Source organism: Pungitius pungitius, chromosome 13 (genome assembly GCF_949316345.1).
Source record: "Pungitius pungitius chromosome 13, fPunPun2.1, whole genome shotgun sequence".
Classification (NCBI taxonomy): domain Eukaryota; kingdom Metazoa; phylum Chordata; class Actinopteri; order Perciformes; family Gasterosteidae; genus Pungitius; species Pungitius pungitius.
This window is the reverse complement of record NC_084912.1, coordinates 15,065,193-15,083,708: the sequence shown is the minus strand read 5'-3', so window position 1 is coordinate 15,083,708 and position 18,516 is coordinate 15,065,193. Positions and strand designations below refer to the sequence as shown.

At 42.9% G+C, this 18,516-nt stretch overlaps 2 protein-coding genes across 3 annotated transcripts; one reads left to right on the top strand and one right to left on the bottom strand.

Moving 5' to 3' along the window:
- The first annotated feature begins 398 nt into the window (after positions 1-398).
- Positions 399-8,865, top strand: opn3 (opsin 3). Its single transcript, XM_037466056.2, has 4 exons — positions 399-906; positions 2,599-2,918; positions 7,516-7,767; positions 8,002-8,865. The coding sequence occupies exons 1-4, from the start codon at positions 588-590 to the stop codon at positions 8,272-8,274; spliced, it is 1,164 nt and encodes a 387-aa protein (XP_037321953.2). The 5' UTR covers positions 399-587; the 3' UTR covers positions 8,275-8,865.
- A 314-nt stretch (positions 8,866-9,179) lies between these two features.
- LOC119214338 (kynurenine 3-monooxygenase) lies at positions 9,180-17,535 on the bottom strand. 2 transcript variants are annotated; one of them, XM_037466054.2, is made up of 15 exons: positions 17,435-17,535; positions 17,167-17,236; positions 16,887-16,984; positions 16,381-16,470; positions 15,865-15,913; positions 15,354-15,441; positions 13,162-13,327; positions 12,981-13,052; positions 12,324-12,445; positions 11,680-11,827; positions 11,551-11,608; positions 11,383-11,465; positions 11,135-11,236; positions 10,986-11,045; positions 9,180-10,025 (listed from the first exon to the last, which is right to left on the bottom strand). In XM_037466054.2, the coding sequence occupies exons 1-15, from the start codon at positions 17,492-17,494 to the stop codon at positions 9,867-9,869; spliced, it is 1,425 nt and encodes a 474-aa protein (XP_037321951.2). In that variant the 5' UTR covers positions 17,495-17,535; the 3' UTR covers positions 9,180-9,866. The 2 variants fall into 2 exon arrangements, with proteins under 2 accessions (XP_037321951.2, XP_037321952.2); XM_037466055.2 differs by lacking the exons at positions 16,887-16,984; positions 17,167-17,236; positions 17,435-17,535 and adding an exon at positions 16,599-16,721.
- Positions 17,536-18,516: the final 981 nt, after the last annotated feature.

The following is an 18,516-nucleotide window of genomic DNA, read 5'->3' as shown; positions in this document are numbered from 1 at the left end:
GAAACGGCTTGAGCCCAGCTAGGCCTTCCCTTAATGATGGCAATTTACTTTTGTGGCACTTTGGATCCTGTATATGCACTTTGCATTGCTTGAAACCTCTTTTCCTGTTGTCTCTTCTAGCTCCTAACATTAGCAGTTTGACACTGACTGGAGTCGGTAGGTGTGGTGTAAATATATATATATATATATATATATATATATATATATATATATATATATATATATATATATATATATAATTGAGACACATCACTGATGTCTTTGTCAAATTGAAGGCTAATCTGATTCAATCCGATTTTCAAAATAATAGTGTGAAATATAAATACGTACACAATATACATGCAATTTAACCTTCTGATATCATCCTACGCATTTATTTCCAGCGTTGTTTTATGAATTATTGCCTGCCACTTTCCCAACACGAGACGCAACGTGTACACACCGTGCACACTGACCCAGTTTGTGCAGCTGCAGCTTCGGGTCGCCTTGAATCGTCGGCGCGGGGAGCGCGGGGAGGACACTGGCTGCGTCCGGTGCACAAGGCGCGCACCCAACACTCCGCACGCACGCAAGTTTGTATCCGCGCAATGAATCCTGCCAACGACACCAGAGACGAGAGAAGTACGGAACATTCCATATTCGCCGTCGGCACCTACAAACTTCTCGCCTTCGCCATCGGGACCATCGGGGTGTTCGGCTTTTGCAACAACGTTGTTGTCATCATCCTCTACTGCAAATTCAAGAGACTGCGGACGCCCACCAATTTGTTGGTGGTCAACATTAGTTTGAGTGATCTGCTGGTGTCCGTCATCGGGATAAACTTCACGTTTGTTTCGTGCATCAGAGGCGGTTGGACCTGGAGCCGCGCGACGTGCATCTGGGACGGCTTCAGCAACAGCTTGTTTGGTGAGAGAGATCACGAGACGTTGTTTACCCTCGTTTTTTTCTCATCTGTCAATGTTGACACTCGCCTACGAATGTTAACTTTTTTTTCTGAAATAGTTGAAGGCGAAATAATATTCTGAAGATCCAGATAATGAGCAAACGCGTTCAGACAGTTGTGTTTATAACACACGTTTGTACTGCTGACAGATAAACACAATTGTTCTATGGTGGCACCTTTTGTCTCTCATCTGGGAAAGTGGCAGGCAATAATTCATAAAACAACGCTGGAAAAAAATGCGTTGGATGGTATCAAAAGGTTAAATTGCATTTTATATTGTGTACGCATTTATATTTCACACTTATTTTGAAAGTCGGATTGAAGCAGATGTCAGCGATGTGCTGCAGTTAAATCAAACGATATACTGAATCAATTCAATTCTAAATGTTTCCTAGGACTATGTTTTCTTTTTTAAGGTGACACGTTTAGCCTTATGCAGAGGAAGGATTCGGCCACCAGTATTACAGCTTCTACGGCTTCACTGTAACATCAGTCCAGCATCAAGTGTGAATGACCAGGTCCCCCTCCCTGTAGGAATCCAGGGAGGATGGATGTGCTATAATGAGCTCATTAGAGCCGCGAAGCCTCAAGCTTTTGCTCCTTACCAGCAAACTGAGCACATAGGTTGTGGCCATGCCCTTCCATCTTCCTTCACTGTCCTCTGACTGAAATTGGCTTCCTTGCACATGATGTGAGGAGCGTTTTCCCGCCTCAGTCATGTCAGCGCGGACCTTGTTGAGCATTGCAAGTAGGCCACGGATGAGATTTTTGAGTCTAGATAAAAAGTTGTCGTGCGTGTTTGTGTTGTGAGTTCCCCCTTCATTGCTGAGATGACATTGAGCACGCCTGTCTGCTTTTTGGCCTAGACGATGATGGAGATCTAAATCATTGTGACACCGTGTTGTCACAGTACAGAAGTTGTCAATGTGTACCAGGGGACATTTTTGAATGTGAAATCCCACCCTCATCACAACGCTGTGAAAAGGCAAAGTCTTCTTCAAATGCACTTGATAAACAAATAGATCCCTTAGCTTTATCCGCAATGGAGACCTACACATGGATAGCTATGTGTTATACAGAGGAGGTCGTTATCATTGGCCACACGCACATACACACACACAGAAATAGGCAACACCAATACCCCCTGGCAGCTCTGTCCATGCACATCTATCCTGCAGCCTGAAACTCTAGCTGGGTAGCTGTGGCTGAAGCTGAATGCACAACCTGAAGCGAGTCACCAAATACACTGTGAGTTTGTAATTAGTGTGCGTGTCCATTGATGCTTTCATCGCCATCCATCCAGAGATGATATCCATCCAGCCTAAAAGTTTAAAAACATTAAGACTAAAAGTACATTGCGGTATGCGATTGCATAGATGTGTGTTAGTGTGTACACTATGTGTGAACTGAAATGCTGTGCTAGGTACTGTACCTTGGCGCTGTGTTGCAGATATGGAAACATAACGTTGCACAAGATAAACACAAGACTAAAAGTGATAACTATTTGAATACCAGACGCGGAATCAATACAGTCTGTGCAACCCAGGTCGTAGAGGTCTGTGTGTGTGTGTGTGTGTGGGGGAAGGGGGGGGGTTCATGTATTCATAAAAGACTGCTTAAATGTGCTGATGCCCCCCCCCCTCCCCTGCTGCCAGGCATCGTCTCCATCATGACTCTGGCGTCCCTGGCCTACGAGCGCTACATCCGGGTGGTCCACGCCCAGGTGGTGGACTTCCCTTGGGCGTGGCGGGTCATCGGCCACATTTGGCTGTACTCCCTGGTGTGGACGGGTGCTCCTTTGCTGGGATGGAACCGCTACACGCTGGAGATCCACCGGCTGGGCTGCTCTCTGGACTGGGCCTCCAAGGACCCCAACGACGCCTCCTTCATCCTCCTCTTCCTCCTGGCCTGCTTCTTTGTGCCCGTGGGGATCATGATCTACTGCTACGGGAACATCCTCTATGCAGTGCAAATGGTAGGTTGTTTTCTGGTTCTTTTTTGATAAATCAGGAATCAGCTGGACTAATAAACAGAAGGAAGTACATAGCAGTGTCATTTTGGCAGCTATTTTTGAGTCTTAGTCATTTTAATCCTTTTTGGTTTTAGTCTAGATTTTGTCGACTAAAACTCAGAACATTTTAGTCTAGCTTTAGTCGACAAAAACTAATTACATTTTAGTCTAGTTTTAGTCACATTTAATAACCATATTAAACTCCTTTTCTTCCCTTCTCAGGCCCAGGGACCCCCTGTGTTGTGTCTACAACTGCATAATGGTCTAGCTTACAGTACTTAAGTTGTCCATTAGATTTCACTCCTAGGATAGGTCTATAGTAGGGGTGGGCAAACTTTTTGACTCACGGGCCACAATGTGTTCTAAAATTTGACAGAGGGGCCAGGAACAAATGGATGAAGTGTTTGTGTGAGCTAATATAAATGACATGTGAAAAATCATTACATGAAAGGATTGGGCTTTTAACATGTATTTAACCAATTTGCAAGGGTGTAAAGCTCCGCCGACTTCATGAGAAACAGGGACCTAAACGCAACACTTTGTTGTCTTTGTTTACTCGCAATGCAACTCGCAAGAGACCTCTTAACTTCCTAAAATTGGTGCAATACATTATTTTTTGGGCTGGATCCACATACATCGGTCCCTTAAGTTCCGCGACTTTAGCCTGCTAACAGTTAGCTAAACTGAGACAGCTGAGCTAAACCAAGGAAGCGCACACTCACCGAAGCGTAAAATAGCCTTCGCGGTCCGTGTCGGTGCACAAGAACCACCCCTGCCCCCACAGTACCCGAGCGGTCCGGGTTCGTGGATGATGTCATCATGACACGTTAATAACCGAAGTACAGGGGCCGTACTTTTCCCATGTCTGTTAGGTGCATGCAAGGGGGAAAATTGTTACTTTGTCACCACCAACATTTCGTCTCGTCTCGTTAACGAAAGTTAGAATATATATTTTATATATATATATATATATATATATATATATTTAGTCAGTTTTTATTTTTTAAGATCCGTTTTCGTCTCGTCTTAGTCATGGGAAAAAGGTTGTTAACGAACATTTTTCGTCATAGATTTCGTCAACCAAATTAACACTGGTACATAGATTTGTAAATGTTGGTTCACTGATCCAAATCATTGGACTAAAAACTGTGAAGGAAACATCACTGGCGTCCTCCCACAGCAATAGTTTTATCTTTTATCTCTTGAGCTGCTTGTCAACACCAATGTAGCCTTTAGAAGTGTTAAATGTGTTATATGTATAATTAAAACGATGACATCTCAATGGGAACTGATTTCTCCAACAACTCCGATCCACATGAACTCTTTTCAGATCCTCTATATCATGCATAATTTTCTCCACCACATAGCTACATGTCAACAGACATTTTAGTTGCTTTCATATTTTCTGTTTTACTGATAATTAATCTGCCATCTGTGGATCATCCAAATGGACATTTCAAATGTCTGAATTCTTTGCTTTAGTGTAGAGAACTACCTCTTAGGCACTGATTAGACAAAGAAGCTGTCAAGTCAGCTGTTTGACTGGTAAAGAGCTGCGGACTATGTGAGTCATGGTATGATGTATTCTTTGACAGACCACACGTCTAATCACATTTGAACACGAAGTGAGCCGCACAGTCCTGCTTCAGGCACGCCAAGCTGTTTTATGGACATGCTTTTCCAAGAAGTTTTTGAAGCAGCTGTGCCTGTAGCGACGCAGCAATAATCCGTTGAAGGGAAAGATTTAAGACTTGCAATGTGTGTGCTGGGTGCAAATGAACAACGTTTGTCTTTAATCCGGAGCTGGTGTCACAAGGGGATAGCTTGGTAGGTGGACATAGAGTAGGTCACGTGGAGCCATGAGACAATTAAGGCCAAGGTTAACAAGTAAAGGAAAGAGGAAGGTCTCATTGAACTACAGAAAAGGACACAGGGGAAGCCGCAGGACATAGTGAGGGTCTAGCTGTACCACAGTAAGGCATGGTGGGATTTCAACAGATACTGAAGTAAAAGAGGCGGTCTGCTTGACCAAAGGACAGGACTGGACAGGACTGTTAGCCCACTGAACAGACCTGCGTTGCTTGACGGGTCCAGCTCAGACCGGGAAACTAGCTGTTACCTATAGTAACAGGATAGGTTGGGGTCGAGGTTGACCAAAGACAAGGACAGGTAGTGGTTGCGTTAGCCTAGAAATAAGTGGTGTTAGCTGGACTGGTCACGTTAGACCACAAAATCTATTGAAGTCATAAACTGCTTAGCGCTGAAACAAACATTGCATGAATGGTATTGCTTCAACAGGCCACCAGGCCAAGGAAATGCCAAATATACAAGAAGCTATATGAATGATGACATCAGTAAATCCAGGTGGGGTTGGCAGGGAGGGATGGACTTGCTCGCGAGACCACGCAGCGTTTAGCATAAATGGCTTTTTGCTGCACCTCGTAGGCGAGTGCTACTACGCCGGCACCTCAGCAGGCTGCTCACTGGCTCAGATTGTTGATCTAGCTTCTCCGCAATCAACCAATCTACAGCATCACTGTGGTGTAGGACCCACTAATTTAACTCTTCGCCTCGCTTTTGGTGCGTGTTGAAATGACAACTTACAGCAAAAGAGAAGAGAACAGTTTTTAACGTTAGCCTGCACTGATGCAATTGGTTTAGGGTAATGGCACCCACGTCTGGTTGGCTGGTACTACCCGCCCCTAATCAGCTAGCCTTGCACCCACAGGGCAGAGAAGAGGCCTCCGAGGAACGGCACAGCCTGTCCAGTCTTCCTGACTGAATTTTCGCCTAAGCTTCATTTAGATATGTTTAGATAGATCAAATCAAATTGCTGTGTTTTCAGTAACCGAAAATGAGTCCTTCTACAAAGAGCTTTTTTGGTGTCATGGTAAGGATGGCCTCTGAGTCCCGCCGTTATATGTCACCAGATGTTAACCACGGCCCTTTGTTGGAGGGATTCAGTATTTTAACTTTCAAGTTTCATAAGTGACATTTGAATTCATTTAAACTCCTTAAACTTCACTGATCAAGCTACCTTTCTCTCCTCGTTCCTAACAAGCTCTTTTTAAAACACAGTAGGCTATTGTGCCTTCGGGGCTTGGAGAGCTCTTTGTTCTTTTTGCCTGTACTGATACTTGTGGGGCCTCTCGCTGTCACTGAAGACGCCTGGAAAAATAAGAATTGTGATCAGTCTGTGAGGATGACCGTTAAGAATTTGCATTTTTGTGAATGATTCACGCCAAAGAAAAAAAACATAGAAAGTGTGTCTCATAGAAATTGGACAGCCGAAAGATTTTTATTTTTTTGAGTCAGAAAACAAGTGTCTGTACCTTTTTGCCTCTACAGTGTTTTGAACAAAACATAAGCCAAAACAATTGGCAATATGGATCAAATTAGACAGATGTTCAATGCATCTCCGTTTGGTACGGCAGCTGTCTCTGCTTCTCCTTCTTAAACTCAACCTTGTAGGACGTTTGACTCCCTGAACACCTCAGAGGTCTGGGGAGGATTTCATTCTTCGCAGCCTCTAAGGAGATGTTCTGTAAATCTTCAAAGACATGTACTCTGAACCGTAGAGAGTATTTTTGGCTTCATATAAAGCAAGTATTTGAAATTCAGAAATAGACTCTTTCAGTGATTCCATCAGAACTCTTGAGGGAGTCTAGGAAATGCTCCCCACTTTAGCTGCATATCGTCACCAGCCGCTCTCCTAAATAAAAACATTCACAATGTCAGGGCTCTCAGTTTCTCTAAAGCTTATTTTATGAATGATTTAAAGTGATGCTATATAACGTCTATAACTTCTCCCTCCTACAAATGAAAATTCGTATGAATTAGCAAGGAAATACATTGTTTCCCAATTCAATAAGCAAAGCTGCAATCTAGATTAGGTGTGTCATGACCAGTAAATGAGGGTATCTATTGCAATTTGCAACTAATGACTCTTCCTCACTCATGCTACTGTTATAGTGCATTTTTCTCTCCCATACATCATCCCATAATTGTTACTTCTACCTACAATAGTGCGCGTGTGACCAAAGGCAAAATAGTCTTTATAAGGATATCAATAGTAAACAGCACATGCAAAGAGAGACACCGTGTCTCTCTGGTCTCCATTGTAGTCAGACAATGTGCAAATTACAAAATCATTGCCTGTTCAGCAGTAATGATTTTTTAGGGTGTGTCCTCCAATACTACCACTCCTGTAGTTTGCTGAGAAAAGTAACACAGAAGTCCCAAAAATTGCTGTTCCTCAAATTTATGCCAACTGAGGCTCCAAAATCCTCGTAGAACCCCATGTTGAAATGCCATTTACAGCAAAAGAGTGTATATAGAATAATATGGCAGTAAAAAATGTAATTGAAAACAAAAGTTGCAAAGGAAACATTTTCAACCTTGGGTTTGGGAAAAGCCAACATGTTAACATGTATCCCACCCATCCTCACGTGCACGTTCAAATCAACAGACCATTGCTCCGAACCAGAAACAATCTCACAGCCTGTCCAATTGGTTGATCATCCTGTCATGACTGCATCTTAATCTTCCCCATTTCACATAGCTGCGCTCCATCCAGGACCTCCAGACGGTTCAGATCATCAAGATCTTGCGATACGAGAAGAAGGTGGCCGTTATGTTTCTATTGATGATCTCCTGCTTCTTGTTGTGCTGGACGCCCTACGCCGTGGTGTCCATGATGGAGGCCTTCGGCAGGAAGAACATGGTCTCTCCCACGGTGGCCATCATCCCCTCGTTCTTTGCCAAGTCCAGCACGGCCTACAACCCCCTCATCTGTGTGTTAATGAGCAGAAAGGTTGGTAGCATTATGAATAATACATTTTAATTTATTTTATGGTCATAGAGGAACATTTGTAAAAAGATCAATTTATGTGAATAATCTCTGCATCATAGTATCATATTTGGCCCAGGTTTAATAACCCTTGTGCTAGTGGGCGCCTTTGGAGACCGATGTGCGTGTTTGACATGCTGCTATTTCCTCCTGTCATTCATTCCTCTTCTTCCCCTCCTGCTCCTCGCCGTCGCACAGTTCCGGCGCTGTTTGATGCAGCTGCTCTGCTCACGGCTTACGTGTTTGCAGTGCAACCTCAAAGAGCGCCCGCTGGCTCCAGTTCAGCGCCCCATCCGACCAATCGTGGTGTCCGCGGCGTGCAGCGGCAGGGTGCGGCCAAAGAAGAGGGTGACTTTCAGCTCCTCCTCCATCGTCTTCATCATCACCAGCAATGACTTCCACCACATGGACGTGACATCAAACACTCGAGAGCCCTTGGAAGCTAACGTCTTTCAAGTGAGGCCGTTGTGATCCACAAGGAGCGGGACTTCCACCACTGAGTATGCCTTAGGACCGAACATGCCAAACCGAACCAAAAATAATTCGGTCTTAATCTCCGGGAACATTTCTCCCCCCAGACACAGTTACATTGTACAACAAGTTAATGTTAAGTAAATATCCAGCTAGCAGCCCCAGATCTATATGAGTGTTCTGCCTCAGCAGGTGTGAAGGCGCGACATTGTCATCCACCATCAGCTGTTGTGATATAAGCACATAAAGTAGTAGTTAACAGCTAGTTAGATGTTTATTTTAGTAAAGAATCACACCTATACTGTAGGTCAAAAATTGCACAACCGCAGAAGTGTGTGGAGTTTTTCAGAGGCCGGCGCTGTTGGGCACCCGATTGAATCAACATGTGATAATGGATGTTCTTGGTTGGTACCCAACTTTTAGAGTGTAACATTGAAAACAAGCTTTTGCTCTTTGGCCATAAACCATAATACATTGTTGTAAATGGATTCAATAAAGAAATCCTATTTTAAGCTACCAAAGGTTGTGTATCTCATTTCCCTCGAGAAGCTCTAGTGTGACGAGAGCAGACACTGTGAAATGACATTTGGTGTTTTTCTAAGTATGAAGACAAGTGGAGTGTGATTAGATGAGAGGAGATGCGAGTGGGACCTTGGAGTGCTGCAGTGAGCAATCCTTTCATAACCGCCTGGTTCCTCAGCTATAAATAGATGTGATGAATGGATGTCCATGGCTGATAAAACCCTTAATTAGTGAGAACATTTGAATGCGTGATTGAGTGCACTTTTACACTGAAAGAAAAGTTTGACGTCACGGGGGGAAAAAACTTTTTCTTGCTATTCTTTTAACTAAATATAAAAAAATAAAATAAAATAAAAACACTCAAAATCAGTATCCCCACTATATTGTTCAATACATATGTACAGTCGCACTATTACTTTTACAGAATGTTGCTCTATGGGCAAAGCATGTACCACAGGGTTCCACACCTAACTCCTAACTTCTGGGGTGGCTCTGTGCTACCCGGAATGAGGCAAAAATCGTTTAATCATGCAACTCTTCCAGACTTTCCAAATTTCTCTCCAGATTATCAGATCCCCAAAGTTAGTCAGCCGTTTTGGTGAGGATGTGTCACTGTGGTTTCAAGGCTTAAGGTTTAAGTTGGGAATCCCAAAGACTGAATTGAGAAACATAGATTTATTCAACATTTAACTCTTCAGTACACAATTGTGTCACATGAGGGAGTCTGACTGTTTGTATTTTAATAATAAGCTAACTTCTAACTGACCACTGGAATTGCATCCCCTGGGCCTTGCCAGTGGGCTTAATACTGCATAATACTGCCATTTTGGTTCTCAAAAGAAAAAATGTGCCAACGATTTGGATGGCAATTAAATATTCCAATCAGTTGGACTCTAATCAGTCACACAGTGATAAAATGTTAATCAATCCAATCAACGCGTCCATCAATTAAGTCCTCATGTCGCTACATTCATTTGCGCTTCATAAAACGCTCTGACTGTGTTCATTAGAGGATTCAATCCAACCCTAATTAAAATGTGGCTCTTCCAAGTTCTAGTGAGACTTGTCTGTCAGATCCGAGCTCGGGGGCTGCAGAGGGCCACAAGCCTGTCCCACATCTTCTCAGCGGGGCTCATGAGCTTGCTGATATCCGGAGGGTTTTTAATGAGCAGGTAGGAGGCTCCCGAAACAGCTGCTGTCGCACCCAACAGCAGGCCGCGGTTTATCACCTATGAAAAAACAAAACATTAGGGAACAAATAAAAATACATTTTTAAAAAACTTGTATCTAGAGGTAGGCAAAACTTGTTTGAATACTCAAGTGTTTACATTGTCTATTCATTTTCAGAAATAACACTCACATCATGTCAAGCTTTTTTCTGCTTTTTTCAGGTTAAACTGAAATGACAGCCGCAGTTCACTCTAAATTTACTTTACTGGTCAGAGTGAAGAAAAATTACTCCTGATTACCCCTAAGAGGAGAACGTATGTTACAAATGTCCAGGCAAACCCCCCAGTTGGCTAGTTGTTGAGACATTTCAATCATGTGGGAGACAGGCTATTGAAGTTAAATAGTAAATATCTGACTTGCTTAAAAAATGAATATCATATAGGCTGGTGTAAGACGTTTAAATCTTTTCTGACTTTATAGTCAAAGAAGTTTTACAGTCAAACACACCTTCTCATTCAAGTCAATAAGAAAGTGTGTTCAAACTTTTGACTGGTACAGTAAGCCTTGTCCCACAGTATCTACATTTGGGTATCCATTTATTAACCTTGTAACATCATCCCTACGCTCATCTAGGACACACACCATCCACCATATTTTGTTGTTAATATGCTGCTTCTGTCTCCACCCGGGGAGAGAGGAGATTGTGTCCTTTTGCCCGGACAATCCAAAGGAGGTAGTGGAGTCTGTCCCCACTGTGCTTCTGACCGTTAGTGCAGGATGCATAGAGACAGTTCAGCACAGCGCCGGAGGGCCCACCGACTCATTACAGCCAGGCGGGAGAAATATGACACATTCTTTTTACAGCAAACCGATGCGTTTGTGTTAGACAAAACCATTCTACCGAAGGATATACTGTAGTTGCCAACACCTTTCACGCTGAGTGCAAATATAACATGGATGTCAAAAGAGGCACAAATTACAACACTAAACTGTCAATGATACCCAACTAAGTGTCTTACTTTGTCTTGCCAATGCCAGCGGTGCACGGCCTCGTGGTACCTTGTCCTGGTGAAAGTGACCTGGAGGAAGTGATGGGAAGCAGATTATATGGACTTTGCAATAAACCCAGCAGTGGGACAATGCTGGTTTAGGTTGTCAGCATTCCTACCATTGTGTAAAGTGGAACTATCGTCTTTGGCATGAGGAAGTGGAGGAAGTTATCCACGTGTTTTCGGAAAATGAACCATTTGGAGTTGACGTGGGCTCGCATCTACAAAACAGGTAGACATGTTAATGAAGTGAACTCCAGTCTGCAGTAACACGTGAAGCCCTCTCCTCCAGTGGAATCACTGCACATTCAACAGATACCTGAACCCCACTAAAATGTTGTGTAAAGCAGCCGATAGGACAAATTACCTCAACATAGTTGTACATGGCCAGGTCTGCGATGGCGTGGTCGTCAGGAACTCGCACTCTGCTGTACTCTGGCAGCACAGCACCTGTGGGGGGGGGCAAAACAGGGAAAACAGATTTGCCTTCTTACTCATTCTCCTTTTAGTCTTTGTTTCCTTAAAGGGTACTCACTGAAATCATTATTGAACTGATCCAATATTTCTCCAAAGACAATGCAGTCCTCGAAGCCCTGTGAAGCATCAACAGACAAATGAATCTCCCTTCATGCTTTTCTCTTCCACTCCTTTGAGTGTCACTTACAGCGTTCATCCCCTGTCCGTAGAAAGGCACCACCGCGTGGGCTGCGTCGCCCATGAGGACACATTTGTCTTCAATGTGATACGGGGAGCACTTGATGGACACCATGGCCTGCCCAGGCAACCGGAAGTAATCCGTCTTGAGAGCATCGCTGCGGGGGGACAAACCGAAGTAAAACGACGGGTATTTATCTGTCCTACAAACGACGGTGGGTTTTGTTTGTTACAAAAGCCTCCGTCCCGTGTGAATCAACTACTTCCGTCACACCATAGTTTAACAGCCGGCGTTGGCAAATCTCCACTGCGTTAGTAATTTCCCAATGTGACTTATGTTCCTGTTTGTGTTGTTAAGACTTCTTAATTTTAGACCCTTATAATTCCCCTGAGATAAAGGTTGTAAGACAGGATGTTAAAAGTCAGGTAGTGGTTACAGGTTAATTATCTGTGTTCATTGACATCGTCTCTTCTTTGACAACAAGTGATGAATGGAGGAGCGGGTGTTCGACCATTCTATTGTTAACCATGTGTCTCTGTGGGCGACACCCGGCCGGTGCTCAGGCCCTTCAGAAGCTGCACGGACTAATGTACCATTGTGTAGTTCAATTCTTTTTACATCACACAGACTTAACAAATGCGTTTGTCACTTACACTCCTATCAGTGGTATGGCATCGGGGAAGTATTTCTGGAAAAAGTCGATGACTTCATCGCCTGTGGTGATCTTCTCGAACTCCTCAAAGGGCATGAAGAGGGTACAGGTGAATGTCTTGTCCTAAAATGAGAAAACCAACACAGTCAGATCAATAATCTATTGTGACACATTTCTAAGGGATCAACTCGCTTTTCCTTTAGTGTTTTATCTCCTGAGACTAAAAATTGTGTTTTATAGTTGGCTTTGATTGAGCCTTAGGAACTAGAGCAGTGGCAGTGGGAATGGTCTCCAAAGTCTGCTGGCTTTCTTGACCTGATCTCACTGAATGGAGCATAACAATTATGCTGAGCCAGGGAGTGAAGTTTGACGATAACAGTCAGCGAAAACCAGGGTGGTGTGAAAGGTGGGTGCAGACCTTTGCAGCCTGCGATGTGCGCCGAGTAAGTCACTGCTGGTTGTGAAGCTCTGTAAATTAGGCTAATTAACTGTAATTAACGAGGACAGGACATCCCAGAGGTCAATTACACCCTGACACTGTCTGAATTGATTATGCTTTTGCCTTTCTGGTTGCCAAAAGATGTGAGATAATCCCCTCGGAAACAAACAGCTCATTTTACAAACGTAGCCTAAACACACAACTAAGACGCACACTCACCAGGTTGGGCAGGGCGATCATCATGAATGTGTTTCGTGGCCAGATGTGCAGATAATTAGGCTTCATGGCAAACTGAGGACAAAGGATTCAGAGGTAATCTACGTTGGAGGCCAGCACTTGCCAGGCTTACATTAGGCATCCTGACCCCTTCAATGAGAGAAGGTCCGCCCGGGGGACTGACCTCTCCGTCAACGGGTGGCATGGTGAGCTCCATGTAGCCGTGGGGGATGTAGGTCTGGCTGAAGTCGAAGCGGCTGCGGCGGAGGAATTGCTTGCGGATGGCAGAGAAAGCTCCGTCACAGCCCACAATCAGGTCGGCGTTGATCTGCTCTTTGGAGCCATCTGACCTGAGGAGCAGGGCAGCAACATGAGAAAATCCTTTGCATTTGTATTGTACATTTAAAATGAAGGCCTCTAGCTATTCGTTTGTTACAACTGAAAGAGTATTTTTGGGGGGGGGGAGGATTTTATGTTTTTTATTCCATGCAGACACATGAGAACTGCGCGGCCCTCACTCTAACAAAACCTGAAGTGGGGAACTTTAGGATACATTTTAGTAACAAGTAACTTTAATGTCATCACAGTGACCCTTTCCATGACACTTTGAAGGATGGTTGTGACGGTATCAGACTCATTTACCTTTAAGCCACGGTGGTCAAGGTGGTGGCATCTCATGGCCACATTAAAAACACTCCCAGCATGCAATTCGGCCCATCTTCTCCTTGACTTTAAAAGCTGCTTCCAAACAGCAGGAGTCAGTATTCCCCACATCTCTGAACACAGATGCACTATGCCACATGGAGAGGGCTTCCTGTTATAGCTCCTGGAGTTAAATGCTGGCACGGAGATCTGAACCTCACTCATGTCCCAGGAGAAAGATGCGCGTGCATCAGTTACTTACTGGGGAATATTATTTTGGCACTCTATCCCATTTCAGGACCTTTTCCAGAGCACATAATGATGTTTGCGTTGTAACTTATTGAAAAATTCTTGAGCTCAGACATCAGTGTAAATATTCATCATCTGTTTTGGGTCACATATTTCAGAAAGGGGTGGAGCATTCCAACACATAAAGCGTTACCAAATGACATTGCAGTCGTAAGTAGGTAATACTAAAAAGCAACTAAAAGATTCATTTTGGGGTCAATTCATATATAAACCTAATAAAAGCTTGAATTCACGACTTCTTATTTGACAGCATTCACACGTTATTCACCACATTCCACTCCAGAACACAAGGGAGCTAAGTGTTATGAGTCTTGGTGACAATGCTCTTGTATGCATGTGACCCCACGTTGAGATCTCAAAATGTATCCGACTGTTGATGAGTGTTCAGTGGCAAAACTTCATTAACATGTTATCAAATATACAGTCGATTAAGACATGATCAGACACCAGACTACAATGCATCTATTTCATGCTGATGGCTGTCTCTGAACATTTCCTGTCTATTATGTCAGGAAAAAATCCATCCCCGTTGCAGCCGGCTCCCCCTGTACATCTAATTACACAAGCTGGAGACAGGAAATATGGGCTGAGAGTCACAGTTCAAGGACAGTTGAGAGGAACAGAAGAGTTCTGTCTATATTAAGGGGATTTCAATGCACACTTTGTGCAAAATATAACTAATCTAAGGTGCATTAAAGTGTGTTTTCACTGTTGCAGTAACTGAATAGTGACATAGATATTCACATCCACTCTGTAAACGGGGTACACGTCATGCCACCAGAGATAAAAATAAAATTTATAAAACAGAAATTCATACACACTTTTAAGATCAGACTGTATTCAATTTAACAAAAACTCTGATAAAATTAAAACAGTCCCTTGCATACTGTGTAAATAATGAATTGCACAGCTACGATACGTTCTTACAACTGACAAAGACCCAGAGGTGTTCCAGTGTTAATTAGGGTGTAAACTGTGTGTCTCGTTTAGCTCAAGGACAACGAAAGAGCCAATCAAAAGTCAAACATGCTTATCGCCATCACAGACCTCTGCCAGATAACATGTTATAATAAAGAATCTTCCTAAAATACCCTCCACACACACACGATTGTGTGTTACTCATGTTGTGTGGACATAAAACTGTTTGAATTACATTGTTATGTTTAAGTTGAGGGCTTGGTTGTGTTTTGGTTTAGGTTAGGCAAAGCTTAGGAGTATTGTTTAGGGTTAGGTTACATTCAGATTAAGGTTAAGCTTTAGATAAATGATGATTATATTTAGGACTAGGTGAAGGTTTAAGCCTTAGCAGGTAGATGTTGGGGTAAAGACTGCGGTAATGCTACAGGAAACAAATGAATGACTATTTGTAAGCGAGAAGGATCCTGAATATAGAGGTGCATGTGAGTAAGATGGGTAACTATTTACCTGGCAAAGGTCATCAGCCCTGTTTCAGCTCTCCAATCCAGCAGCTTGTGGTCAAAGTTCAACTTTGTGTTTGGATATGTCTCTGCCTCTGTGGGAGTAAAATGTTACAAAAGGACCTTATATGACAGATGCAAGCATACAGGTAATATCTAGTTCAAATGCACATGGAGCCTTTCACCATTCCAACAAAACGCCTCAAGGACACAGGCTGCCAGCAAGCAGTGAAATGAGGGGAACGACCTCGTGCTGATTACGCGACACGGCGCAGCACTCACACTTTGTGGATTTGGGAAAAAAGATGCTTTGATTGTCACACTCCAGAAAGAACTAGTTATCTTAATGTAAGGCAAAATCCTTTTAGCCTGAAAAGACCATGACATCCCCTGGACGTCCCCCGGTGTAAACACGCGGTTCGGATGTGAAACTGATGGCATTCAATTCAAGCTGAATTGTTGGTTTCACAGAAACAACGTCTAACATTCAACTTTATGTTGACTGGTAATGTTCTTACTTGTTAGCAGCTCTTTGTTCAGATTGGCTCGGTCCACTGACAGGATGAACTGAAAGGGAAATAATCTGTTAAAGTGCAACAATGTACTGCTTTATAAACTGTGACACTGTTCAGTCCAAATGTTGTTGATACTATGTCGCCCCATTTGTGCCCTTGCGTGCTCTCACTGTCTTTTTTTTAATTATTTTAGATTAATTTCACCGTGCAACTCCTGTGGGATCCAGCACCAATCTGCCAGCCGGGTAATTAAAATACATTTTCACACTCACTAACCATGCTCTGTTGATTTGTGACATTATGTAAGTCAGACTGTCGAGTCCTCAGAGTAAACCACTGCACGTGCACGCATGTTGTTGGAATATTAATGTCTGGCTATGATAAGCATAATTCTGGGATCATATAAATTGCAGTTATGTACAGTACAGTTGACAATCGTATTTCAGTTTAGTCATGGTATATCTATATCCATGTACATAGCTGTATCTAATGCTCCCATCATAACGATGGTCAGCTTACCTGCCCTTTCTTTCCATAAGGGATCGGGGACTGTTTCCCATTTAAGGAATGGATCATTCTTGAATTCATGGGTATCCCCTGGGAGACAATCTAAGGAAAAATATATAGAAAGAAAAGACATTTATTTACTTCAAGATGAATAATTCTGTAAAGTCTAACAGTTTACTTTTACAAATTCTAAGTGGAACCAATGTGCACCAACAAAGACAATCGCTTACAATGAATTCAGGTATAAAACATCTGGAGTGAAATGTGAGTAGAGAAAGCAGCTCGTACAGATGTCAGGGCACCCGGCCACTAATGTATCAATAAATTATTAGAAATCCAGCTCAACAAGATAAATTTGGGTTTCTATTCGGTTGGCTGCACCTCGTAGGTAGTGTGGTGTAGGAGGCATTGTACAATACCGAGGGACAGAATAGTGGATGAGCCACACATGTCTGTGCAACTATTGTGTTATCTTTCAGATCAATAAACAAACAGGCCGGGGTTTACTTGTTGCGTACCTTGTCCTCCATCCCGACCTGCTTCAGTGCTTGCCGGCCCCTGTGAGACAAAGCCAGGTTGATGCTTCTTCCCTTCACAACTTTGGCCTGCCGGATATCTAGCCAAAAATAGACGCAACATGTTTGTTTCATCTTGGTGAAATTTGGCTTTATGTTATGTTTTTTTTTACCCGTGTTTGCACACTGTTCAGGATTATTGTAAATTGAACATAATGGATCTATTCTTCAGAGAGGGACATGATGTGACAATGTTAATTCCTTAAACAAGTTTGAATACTACCTTCGCGGGATTCAAACACTTCCACATTGAAGCCTCTTTTGGCAAAGAAGCAGGCGTTCAGTGCCCCAACCTCAATGGTGAAGGGGAGAAAGGGCATTTCTTAGAAAATCAGTGCATCATACAAAACTATTTATTAAATGTTGTACACATTTGACTGCAATATGACTTTGACTTCAAAAAGAGCCTACAGTTCCACTTTAAGGTAAGGGTCAATAGAAGAGATCAAAAGACAAGACCAACATTTCATTTCATAATTAACTTTTCTTACCAAACCACCGCCCACTACGATAACTTTTTTCTTGGTTGTCCTGCCTGTTGATTCCTCCATTGTGCTTCAGGTGTCCTGAACCTTCTCACTGTCCAGTTCAAAGTGCTATACAGAGCTAGTGGGTAATGATTTAACGGGGGGGGGGGAGGAGCAGAGAGAGTCCCGTGGATGTCACTCCCTAATCCATGCAATATCAAGCGACAGTAGGCCGGAGGCTGAGGTGCAAATTCAGTGTGATTTTTAACTCGGGTAACTGGTCCTGCTGTACGGGACCTGACTGGGTTTTCTTAAAATGAGTCTAATGACAACCTGTGTATAGTCATAAGGCTTTTTAGTAGAAAAGGGACGAGACAACAACAGCAGTGAGGGGATCGGCGTTCCTCTTTGATCGACGTCATTGGACAAACAACTGCTGCCATCTAGTGGCAGTGTGCAGCAATGACGCTGACTCAGCGCATCTTACATATCTAATAGTGGTGATGTTTAAATGTTTTTGCATTTATTTATGTAGCCTGATTAAAGGGATGAGACAGGACACTATGATAAATGTATTTTTCTTTAATGTAGGTTCTTTATTTCCCCCGACTGCACTCTTGCAGCACAGCCTTAATGGGTCAAATCAAGAAATTACTTAGGACGGTGTACACAAATAACCAATGGCTTTTCTTTTAACAGTATAATATGGAATATAATTAACATACAAAACAACAGTAGCGACTCCCTCCTGTTTAAACAGACAATTGTGCTTTGCAGTTTGTTACTTTTCTGGGGGGTGCAGATGTACAGAATCTGCAGACTTTTAGTTAAGACATTTCAGGCATCTCTGACTTTCCGCTTGATAAAATGCATCAGCATTAAACTACACCTTTTGCTCATTTAGTTTGACAAAAACCTTCTGGATTTTAATCTATTTATTTAAAACGAGTGCATCGGTTGTGATAACGTCTCAATGCTTTGTAAATGAAATGCGTAGGCTGGGCTTCGTAAACCGATATGATACGCTGAACCAAAATCCACAAGCAGAGATGCTAATCGATATCAGAACCAATGACACAACAATATTTCAGAAATATGTAAGATAT

Bases quoted from the DNA above. Each gene is read 5' to 3' on its own strand.
- LOC119214338 (XM_037466054.2), bottom strand. From the start codon at position 17,494: ATGGAGGAATCAACAGGCAGGACAACCAAGAAAAAAGTTATCGTAGTG. The intron at 16,985-17,166 runs GTAGTATTCAAA...ATTTTTGGCTAG, and splicing joins AGTGTTTGAATCCCGCGAAG to ATATCCGGCAGGCCAAAGTT. The intron at 13,053-13,161 runs GTCAGTCCCCCG...CTTTGTCCTCAG, and splicing joins TGCCACCCGTTGACGGAGAG to TTTGCCATGAAGCCTAATTA.
- opn3 (XM_037466056.2), top strand. From the start codon at position 588: ATGAATCCTGCCAACGACACCAGAGACGAGAGAAGTACGGAACATTCC. The intron at 907-2,598 runs GTGAGAGAGATC...CCCTGCTGCCAG, and splicing joins CTTCAGCAACAGCTTGTTTG to GCATCGTCTCCATCATGACT. The intron at 7,768-8,001 runs GTTGGTAGCATT...GCCGTCGCACAG, and splicing joins GTGTGTTAATGAGCAGAAAG to TTCCGGCGCTGTTTGATGCA.